Genomic DNA, 11,583 nt, shown 5'->3' on the forward strand with positions numbered 1-11,583 from the left:
AAGGCTGCGTAAAATAGATCCTTGTAGTACGAACCTTCTCCGGACCTCGCACATAGCGGGAGCTTAGTGCACCGGACTGCCTTTTTTTTTAATCTACAAAGTTAGAAATGATTAAAGTTGCAAAATTACTTTTAATATGAGATGGAGTGTTCATGCAATCATATTATGCTTGAGAAGTTGAATTTGGGAAGTACAACCAAATCAATCAAATACACTTCAATCTCGATCTAAGTAAGAGCCTGTTTGGCCAAGCTTCTTGGAGGCCAAAAGTATTTTTTTTTTCCAAAAAGTACTTTTTGAAAAAATTTGAGTTGTTTGGCCAATATAGAAAAGTACTTTTTGCCAGCAGCAGAAGCAGTTTTTCTACTTTTGGGAAGAAGCAGAAAATTCTAGCTTCTTCCAAGAAGCAGAAGCAGAAGTAGAAAATTAATTTATTCAAGACAAAACTATCCTCACCATAAATTTATATTTTCCAAATTATCCCTTACTAATTTAAGTTTTTTTTTTCATTTTTGTTTCTAATTTTTACCATCCTATTAAAATTAAATATATCGTATATATGAATCACATTGTAACTTTTCAAAAAATTTATTGACTTTTCTTGTTTTGATCTTTTCTTTGTGTAATGTCTCATAACTTTCCAAATTATCTTCTTCTTTTTTCACACTAAAGCAAATTATCTGCATCTTCTTTGGATTATCAATTCTCTTCCTACAAATAATTATTTATAATTTCTTCTATTATATGCTATTAGCTCCCGAAACTTTAAAACATTTATCAAATTTGATTTGTGAAAATGACCTACAAATAGGTAATAAATTTACAATTGCATTGCGTAATCTATCTATATATTATTAAAAAGGAAGAAAATGCATCCATATTTAGTCAAGTGGTAGCCTCACAATAGGCCACGTGGCATTTTAGGACAAAGTTAGCAAGGTTAGGTAATAATTAATTTCTTTTTGAATTTAAATTTTAAAATATATATATAAATATATATATATATATATATATATATATATATATATATTATACATTATTTGTTGTATATAATTAGTTACTCTTTTTGAATTAGAATTTAAACATACTTAACTATTTCTTTTAGGAATTTTTTTATATATTTAAAATTATTTTTATTTTACGCTCAATGCCATCTTTCAAGTTTGACATTCAAAATCATCTAGTTACAACTACCATGGCTATACATAATTTCATCAGACAACATTATTTTACAGATAAAGAATTCAACTATTATACGAATGAAGACATTACTGCAGAGATTGATGAAGGAGATCACTCTGATATGCTTTTAGAAATGCGAGGCAAGTCTTCTACTAATATTGAAGCATTGTGTGATAGAAGTAGAGATGAAATTGTTGAGAAGTATTATCATGTGTGAGTGACTTTACTTATTATTTCATGATGGATTATCAATATATAGTAATTTGTGGACAGACTTCTAATTTATACTGAATGATGTTATTTTAATGATCAAATCATCACATAAAATAAGTAATTATACTAGATAATATCATATACTTTAGTATAACTATATATGTAAAATTGATCTAAATCTTTAATATGTTTTTACTTTATGTTTTATATTTTAATTAAATAAAATAATAATAAAAGTCAGTTACGATAAATATATAAGTTTATTTTTATGTTTAAAAGAATTATACGACATTGGTACTATCCTTTTTGGTAATTTAACACTCAAATGCACTTTTTGAAATCATTGACCAAACACAAATTATTTACAAAATATTCCAAAAAGTACTTCTTAAATGAATTGGCCAAACACAAACAGTTTTTTTTCAAAAGTACTTCTAAAAAAAGTACTTCTTAAAAAAAGTACTTTTCAAAAAAAAACAGATTTTGGCAGCTTGACCAAACAAACGGGCTCTAAGATTGAATATATAAATCTTGTGTAATGTTTTGTTACTTTTTGACTCATTGCATTGATATCACAAATCCAAACTTACGATCGATAATATTATCATAAATTGACTAGTTTTATGTTAGTTTACTACCACCCTTCTTTATCCAAAATTAAGACCGACAATTATGAGTAAATTTATACGGGCAAACTCTTGGGAAAAAAGGTAAAAATGCAACTCATCTATCAGCTTATTTATATTAGTTTTAGCATAATGCTAGAACCATTTGGTCTTATTTCTTTTTGCTAATTATATGCTCAATTGAATCATATTCCTATCACATTTCTTTTGCTTTATATCCTGGCTTATCAATTGACATTTGGCATTACGCTCTGTTGGTTTATGTATACACACATTGTGAAACTTTTAACACAACATAATAAGTATATATAATCAGTTACCCCTTCTACCTTCGGTGATATGAAATTTTTAACAATAGCCAGTCAGCTCAAGTTACATCTTTTTGTACATCTAATAATAAACAGTAAATTTGATAGACAACAAAAAAAAAGTTCTCATACTAAGAACTCTCTTTGTTACTGCAACTTCTTACACTGCTCAGTCATTTTGAATTGTGAATTCAAGTAAGACATCATTAAAATAGCATCAAGTTCACAACATATTCCAACTCTGGTAAACACCTATCTCTTATCACATCACTCAAATAAATGCTTCTGGGATATGGATCCTTCGAGCTTATTATTTCGATACAAACAATGTGACGACTGACATAGAACATACCTGCATCGCTCGTTGACAATGACTATCAATATACAAAATTTAGGTACTACTAAAGTATCCGGAGTCAGCGCATATGATATATCAAGAGATAATAACAGGTAACAGGAAGCCAATAGCCATCGAGAAACTTATCAGATAACTATATTTAGGTGACATCACAACTTTCAAACGACATATCAATCTGAAACTGAAACCCTTCTCTTCATCTGAGATCATATTACAGCAGAGAACCAAAAGAATTCGAGCTTACAGAAATCATAGATGGTATAAACAAACAATTCTCTGATACTTTATATATAACATAGACACGAGTTTGTCCGTGATAGAATATCCCCCCTTTCTTCTGAAATCATCTATAAGATAGTACAGCATGAATTGGTTTTCTTCGCCTGCTTGTAGAACATCTGTTTGAAAACCGCCAATTTATGTCAGGAAATAAGTTGAAACTAATGAAGGTTCAAAGATAATCTGTAAGATTTTACAGCTTCTACAATATTACCATTAGCAAGAGTAACAATGATAAATAGTTAACAGCATAAACAAACAAGCACATCTTGTTTCTAATCGGGGCGATCCATCAACATATCACCAAAATATATTAGGTCATAGAGCAAAGAATTCAAACAAACACAGTTCATCTATAAGAAGAAGACAGCTATTTCAGACGTTTACTTTCCCTATCGACGAGCACGTCTACAAATAGCATCACCATGTTGCTTTCATTAAGCAGCCCCACCCACCCCCCTCCAAAAAACGCAAAATAAATTTTAGCATAAAGTGTCTTTCAATTCATCCAAAAAAACTCCCAACGGGCATATAACAGAGCATGATTCTATGATGTTTTGACACGTGGACAGTTGACGGGAAGATATCTTTGATCTGCAGGCCAGCAGATGGGCAGTGCGTGTATCTTGTGTTTATAATACTACAGAGCTTGTTGCTCAGTTCCATATTCCCACATTTGAATATTGTCAGTTCCATTCCATGCATTAGCCTTCAATATGCTGAATTCCTCCCAAGAGACGTCCCAAAAGCAAATAAATAAAGAGACCCAGCAATACTGGTTATTCTTGTAAGCAACAAACTCCTGGTTATACTGGCCAAGATTAATTCATATTAAATGCATCCAATTTTTCTTGCAGATCAATGGCCCTTCTATATCCATGTCATGTCATTCCTCACCTTTCACATACATCAAGCTCCTCCAACTTCTTTAGCCAACTAAAATAAAGCAGCTCAACTTTAACAAAGTCCAGGTGTTCATCTACTAGGGCAAAACTAGGCCAAGACAACAACGAAAAGGAAAAGAAAAATAAGAAACAAAAAGGAAGAGAGAGAGAGAGAGAGAGGCAGCAAAAGTAAGGACAGGAAAGAAAAGAAGCTAATGCCCAAGGAGTCCCTTTTCACACAGTGGAATACAGTAGCGGAGGTTGTCTACCTTCGGATGCAGGGAAATCAGTTAGTTTTTAGATTTCATTCCAATGACTCAAGTTAGCACTCAAGGTAGCCTGCTGTATGTTCGGAAAAAGAATAATTTCCAATGCCTAAAGGGATGGGAGATCCCCGTGGAGACAAAATTAGTAGGTTATTTCTTCTCATCTATCTAAACCTTGGCCTGCAAAATTTGAGTACCATAGCCATGTCTACCATGCTTGTAGAGAATGTGACTTAGTCAAATACTTCCCCTAGATTAATTGCAAATAACCTTTCCTGTGCAACTCAATAATTTCTTTTTAACTCAATATTGAACTTAACAAGCTCTTGCATCTTTTTAAGTCAAGTGACCAATAACACTTTGTCAAACATCCGATTATCATCCGCACAACAGTAAAGACGGTTTGAATTGTAAAAAAAAAATTGATAAAAACAGTAGAGATCAAATGATTACTCACAAAGAAACAAGGAAGAGCAAATCCTTTGATAAGAGAGGGTTGCTCAAGTGGAAAGCACAACATGGAATTATGAAGAAAGCGGGGAACAAAGCGGGGAAGGGCTACTGTTGACTCCTAGGTGGAGAGGTTGGGAAGGGATAAATGTAGGTTTACCGGATCAAAAAGAGAGGAAAAGACAAGTGGAAGAGCAATCCTCTAACAGATATAGGTGAGTTTTTCCCACATTAACAAAATTATTTACCTTATCAAAAAAGAAAGAAAACAAAACTCAAACAGATGCACTGTCACAAAAGTACCTGTGAAGCAGCACTTAGATCTGAACTCTTCTCAACCAAACTGTCTAGCTTCTCACCCCGTTCTAAGACACTGTCAATTGTCTTATGCTGTGTCAAAAGGTAAAGAAGACCAACATCAGTAGAGCTAACAGCAACAAAAGAAGCGGAGCAGAGTATTTTTCATGCATTAATAGTTTAATACATAATGCAGGCGCGTTCTGAAAGCAAATCCAAAATAAACAGAATAACTACGTCTAACAAATGTTAATTCAGAGCAGATATTTAACTACCGCACTGAGTGTGCAATGGAAGAATCAGATTCATTTTCTAATTTCTACTCAACAGCATTCGATGTTAGGTTTCAGGATGTCCCTATATATGTTAAAGAATAGTTGGGTTAAAAAGCCCAGGAAGGTCAAACCAGATATTATTAAAAAAAAACATGACCTACAAGAGGGACAACGTGGAAATACCTTGGAGAGCTTATCAATAAAAAATAGAAAGCCATACTCAGAATGGCGTAACATATATCTTAGGAACCCAAAATGCCTGTATGGGTTTAAAAAATTTCATTTATGCTCATGTCAATTTTGATGCCATTATAACCACTCCAACCCCCAAACACACACAACAAAAAGAAGGAAAGAGAAACATACTTTCTTGCTCTCTAGCAAACATTAGGGACAAATAGGAGAATATAAAGGTATATACTGATTCTAGATAATCTGTTTCGTGATATAGGTGATGAAGACTAAATTTAAGAAGGTAGACACACATCCACCAAAACACAGCAACATATTTGGTAAATTCTAAGCTGTCAAAAACAGAATATGAGATCAACTTTCATTGATAACCTAACTACAGCATCTTTAACATCCTTAAGATATTCTTCCTAGAGCTACATTTTGAGTTAATTAATTCCTTTGTTAAAAAGGGTCCTAACAGAATTGTGTGGGACAAAATTCTAAATGGCATATATGATCGGTCATATAATCGTACTTACATAAATGTTTTTTACACAAGATTCTTAGTTGGTGGAAAATTGATTTGCCTCTTTCATTTAGTGTTCATTATCGAATCGGACGCTTAACCCCCACCCCCAACTACGAGGAAAGTCACACTTAAACTTCCTGCCTTGACCTAGACTTTCTCTATTTCTTTTCATTTTCCAGGGGACAAAACTTCCCTGGAACCTCCCTCACTATTAGTCACTCACCATCAACTATCAGTAAGCTAGGTTCCCAAATGGGATAGGAATGGTAAAAATGAAAGAAATTATTTATTTACTTCCCATAAGAGAGGGGGAATTCATCATTTACCTCTAATGTTTGGCAAGGTTGGAATGTAACCACAGAAGATATACTTCCCTTCTTTTTGTCCAAGTTGGAAGGGGCTAAGAAGTATACAGAGAAGCAACTTCCCAATCTATTACATCCTCGCCAAAGTACCAAACAATAGAAATAAACCATAGCTCAGATCGCTTCTGTTCTTTTTATCTTAACTTATCAGGGAAATAAAATCGCTTCTGTTCTTTCTCTTTCCACCCCAACCAAACAAAGCATATTGGCAAAGAACTTGGAGAAAAAACTACACTTACTTTATTCTCAAATAGACTATTACCAAAAACATCCACTAGGCTATAGTGAAGCAGGTGAGCTCTAACCGGTGAAAAGGAAATTCAAGAGTTCAGTATCACATTTATTCCTTTTTCTTTTTGAGAATGCACATTTTTCCATATTATAAACAGAGTAAATAATCATAGAGTCACGGACCAGAGATGAGTACTCAGAATGAATGCCTTTACAACCATTTGAATGCGATAACAATTTTCAGAGTACAATATACAGTATAGAAATAGTCTAGTGCTCCAAAAGCAGGCTCTATGATAAATTTGGGATACATAAGTCTTGCGTCCCGTCAAAATATAATGAGATAGAGCATGAGAATGAAGCATACAAAACTTAACTCTTGTGTGTGTTAAGAAAAATGGACCTGGCACCCTCACTTAACCCCAGAAGCTAGCTTATGAGATGAGATAGGGGTTGCCCAAAGTCACATAAAGAGACTACAAACCATCATCTCAACCACTGTGGATACTCTAACAGTCCCGCAGTCCAGCACACCCAGATTGAACATATGAAGTGTTAATGACATAACATGAGGGACGGCAGAACAAGATGGTCCCACTTATACCAAGTTAAGAAAAAAGGGCCTTGAGAAAATTGGACCTTGCGCATTAATCAATCTCAATAGCTAGCTCATGTGTGAAGACTGTCCAAAACCATAAAAAAAAAAAGACACAACCCATTCCTCGATCAATGCAGGACACAAGCCAAAAAAGTTCAAAGAAAGAACGAGAAATTAAGCATATAGACAATCTCGACCCGTCAAAAGCAATAAAACCTAATAACTTTTTTTGGTAACTTAATGCGCAACAGCAGAAGCTCTACAGGAAAATGGTTCGCAGTGGCTATGATAAAGATCATTAACCAAAGAAATGGAGAACCTATATTGTGTCCAGGTCTTCCACAACTCAGTCCTCGATGATCAACTGTTCATTATCCACATGCATACTGCTTACTATCATTTTTCAGTAAAGAAGCTCACAAAGATAACATTAAGCAGGCAATCAAATGAATAACACAATGCTTACGACGATAATTTTTTAAAACTTTTTGATTATTAATACTTACGAGAATAATTTTAGTTTCATCCAACTCTCTCTGAATTTTGAACAGCTTATCAGCCTCAGCAGGATCCTGTAGGGGTCAACATGAAAGGACTTCAGCTCAAACATCAAATGTTTTAAAATGAATGTATGAAAAATTTGATTGAAAAGGAAATTTCATCATCAATCAGCAGCGGGAAACAAAAGGGATACCTGAAATTTGGCTAGAGCTTCATTCAGATAAGGCCATGGTTGAGCATTGTCGCTTTGCACGGTTTTCCATGACTCACCAAAATTCTTTAGATACTCATCCAGAACCTGGAAAAAATCAGAAGCAAATCCACAATTTGATTTCCAGATATATAGAGTTTCTCCTTTCAAAGCTGAATATCTAAAATAGAAAACAAATACCTGGTTGAGCAGTGAAAATGCACTTCGAACTGGATAGTGATCATCCATGAAACCCAGAGCACACAAACCATTTCGATTGTATGAATGTACCTTGTATTCTAAAGTCAAAAGAAAAAGGAGATTAAAAACATATGTCAAACCTTGTGCGTGTGAAAAAATATATTTGAGGAATATACCATGTATCAGTAGATTTACGGTTTTTTTCAATTATAAATTAAATGAATAACATTTTACACATATTGACTTCTAATTGATTTGACCATATAACTTCTTAAGAAAATGCAATGACAGAAAAGTCAAAAAAAAACATCTATATATCAGATTGTATTATATCAATCAACTTCTATGTGAACTTCTTGAAGCTTATAAGATAAGGTAAAGGAAAACAAACACTATCGAAAAATCTATCTCGTGTAAAGTGATAGATTGATCAGTATTGTGTAATACTGATCACACTATTGTTTTAGTATTACATAATAAGACCACTTGTACTTCAGGTAAAGTTTGAGAAATAGAAAACCTCAAATCAATATATAATCAACCATTTCATTAGAAATCAACAGAAACCTACAGTTTGAAATCCTAATGTATAGCAAAAGTGATTTTTAGAATACTACATCCAAACATAAAACTTATTCATGAAGCCCAACCATGTTAAAGTGAAAGATCACTGAAACATTCCTTGTTAAAATGTCTAATCAACATGCTGAGTGTTGACGCTGCTTCCACTGGCATGACTAGACAACTTGGAATCACAATTAATCTTATTTTCGCTCATTTGGGGCTTTTGTGGAGGGTACCGAGGGAGACACAAAGGAATTTGCTTTTTTTTTCTGTGGACTAAGACTTGTAGATCTAACTAACAATTCCATAGCCAACTACTAAAACTCAACATACGTCAGAAATTTAAAGAGAGAAGAAACGAAGAACTCTGAACAGCAAAATATTTAGACGAAAATGAAAGAGTATCTGGAAAGTAACATCTAGGTCCAAAGCCAGGAGCAATTTATGTGCTAAAGATTGCCAAATCCACTCCAGCCGCTCGTTTCATTTCATCCTCAACGCTCACATACTTCACTCAATAATCACATAAAATAATGTAAAAAGGGGCCTTTTCTTTACAGACCTAGAACTAATCAGATGGTGAGTTAAAAATCAACTATCCTACTCTGTGCCAGAGCCTGAGATTTGGAACCAATCTGACCAGTTGTCATATCCTACACCAGTTGGCAAATATCAATAACTAGTAGTGGCAAAATGGTTAAAAGAAAATAGTCACCACCCATATTATCCACTAAAAAATGCGTTGGATAATGAACTTTTTAAAAATGTGTCAAATATAGATATGAACCATATTATACAACAACAACTACCCAGTAAAATCCCACCAGGTGGGGTCTGGGCTATGAACCATATTATCCATTTAGAAAATGGATAACCAATGCATAACTAATGAATAACAAATGAGTTAAACTTTTACATTTGTAAAACCTCAAATTGGGGGTTCCTCATGTTTGGGAGACTAGGAATTCTCCCAAAAGTGATCATAGTCAAGAAGTCATGGATAATATGTTTACCCATATTATTCGCCAGTTAACCCGTTTTTTATCCGTATTAAATATGAGTCGGGTCGGATAATTTATCCATTTTTCATTACCAGTTTTCGACCCGAACCATATTCGACTCGACCCGCCCGTTTGCTACTCCTATCAATAACCCTTAACAAAACCCATGTTAAGGGTGTGAAGACTTAAGACTTCAAAAAATTTAACCGAAAAGATTAATCAGTTCACACAAAACAATTTTCCTAACTGAGCTATTCCCTACTTCTTCCTTCTACTTTTGAAACCCCCACCCCCAACAAACCCCCAACCCCCACCCAACAAAACCATCTCCCGAACAACAACAATAACAACAACAGCTACTCCTCGTCCCAAACAATTGGGATTGGCTATATGAATCCCCATTGACCATGTTACCATTTAAATTCATCTCCGGTCAACATTTTACAAAATATAAATATAACCAAAAAGTACTAGAGGTTTTTTATAGTTTCTATTGGCATAAGAATCTCTAATATGACTAAGAGACTCCACGAAAACACATAGGACCAGAAGTAACTGTATAAACATGAGTAATATCGAATTCCCAAATCCCAACTAATTCAAGTATCAAAGCATCATCAGCACCTATAGGACCAATAGCTGCAACTTTGCAACATTGCTCATCCATCTATACAATCGACCAAAAGAAACACTGAAATTGAGCTACAGCCCAAACAATTTCTCAAAACCAACTTCTCCCTCCCTCCCAATTTATGGCATACTCTTAATAACTTTCTATATGATGAAATAAATTGACTATAACCTTACTATTTTTACCCTTAATAAGATGATTTAAAATATTTATGATCTGTTTTACGCCACAAGTTTCGAAAGCTTTTCTTGTTTTTCTTAAACTATGTGCCCAGTCAAACAGCATCACGTAAATTGGGAAACAACACCACATGAATTGGGACAGACGGATAGATTACCCAATTAGGAACAAAAATTCATCAATCCATAACGCATCTGTAATTCCCCAAAATCAGATCAAACACATTGCAGATTCCCCAGGCCCAAATAACACAAACTCACAAAAAAAATCAAACAAATCAAAACCAAAATTCGAAAAGGGTTTCTTAAAAATGTAAACCTTCATGCTGAACGGATTGGCGTTGGCCCGGCGGGTTCCGTTTAGCGACGGTCCGACCCACGAAAACGATGAATTCCTTAACGCTGGATCTCTGAAAATACCCGAAATGGCTCACATCAGATGCGTTCGCTAAGATCACTGGATCCGAACCTTCTGGAATGCATTTCAACACCATCAACGCTGTGATCTTCATCTCTAAAAACCTCTGTAAATTTTGACAAAATATTCAACCCAAAAAAACTTTTTTTCTTCTCCTTCTGGCCGCCTTTAAGAATGGAATTGATCCGTTTTGAAATTACGCGATGTATATTGTTGTGTTTCAAGATTTGTGTAATTATGTTTCTTTATTTATATATATTTTATATTTATTGTTGGTTTATCTTAATGGGGAAGGAATAATAAAAAGGAAAAGAGGGGAATATAAAGGTTCTTATGCAGTGGATTACCGAATTGGGAATATAATATATTCCAATTTGCAATTGGGATTGAATATTTAACCTTTTACAATTTTTTTTTTGTCATAAAATAAAGCTCTAATTTGAGATAATTTTATAGGTTTTGTTTATTTTTGTTTTTTACTCATTATTTATTTTGGTTCATATAATATAGTTCCACTCTGAAAAATTCCACCACTTTGAGTATTAAAATACTTCTTACTAAAGACCACTACATAGATTAATTTAATACATCTAGTTCATTTGAACTAAAACTTTATGAACTAAGACCGTAACGTGGTTTGTATCTAGAAAATAACATCTCTTTGACTTTAGCTTGTTGAGGGTTAAAGTTGATATTATTATCTTATAGTTGTGTTTTAAGAATGAAGGATAGTTAGGCATCATTAGTTTTTTTTTTTTTTAAGATTAAGACGTTTGAATCTAAATACACATCTGAATATTAAGATGTATATTAAGATTAAGATTAAGATATTTGAATCTGAATCTGAATACACATCCGAATAT

At 33.7% G+C, this 11,583-nt stretch overlaps 1 protein-coding gene across 1 annotated transcript; it reads right to left on the bottom strand.

Moving 5' to 3' along the window:
• Positions 1–2,780: 2,780 nt before the first annotated feature.
• Positions 2,781–11,029, bottom strand: LOC109236998 (VAMP-like protein YKT61). The gene is made up of 6 exons (XM_019403240.1): positions 10,622–11,029; positions 7,928–8,025; positions 7,730–7,834; positions 7,542–7,607; positions 4,870–4,956; positions 2,781–3,085 (listed from the first exon to the last, which is right to left on the bottom strand). Exons 1-6 carry the CDS (start codon positions 10,812–10,814, stop codon positions 3,035–3,037), a joined length of 600 nt encoding a protein of 199 aa, XP_019258785.1. The 5' UTR covers positions 10,815–11,029; the 3' UTR covers positions 2,781–3,034.
• Between the last annotated feature and the right edge of the window lie 554 nt (positions 11,030–11,583).

Source organism: Nicotiana attenuata, unplaced genomic scaffold (genome assembly GCF_001879085.1).
Source record: "Nicotiana attenuata strain UT unplaced genomic scaffold, NIATTr2, whole genome shotgun sequence".
Classification (NCBI taxonomy): domain Eukaryota; kingdom Viridiplantae; phylum Streptophyta; class Magnoliopsida; order Solanales; family Solanaceae; genus Nicotiana; species Nicotiana attenuata.

Bases quoted from the DNA above. Each gene is read 5' to 3' on its own strand.
- LOC109236998 (XM_019403240.1), bottom strand. From the start codon at position 10,814: ATGAAGATCACAGCGTTGATGGTGTTGAAATGCATTCCAGAAGGTTCG. The intron at 7,835-7,927 runs GTATTTGTTTTC...GATTTTTTCCAG, and splicing joins CATTTTCACTGCTCAACCAG to GTTCTGGATGAGTATCTAAA. The intron at 7,608-7,729 runs GTATCCCTTTTG...TGACCCCTACAG, and splicing joins AAGCTCTAGCCAAATTTCAG to GATCCTGCTGAGGCTGATAA.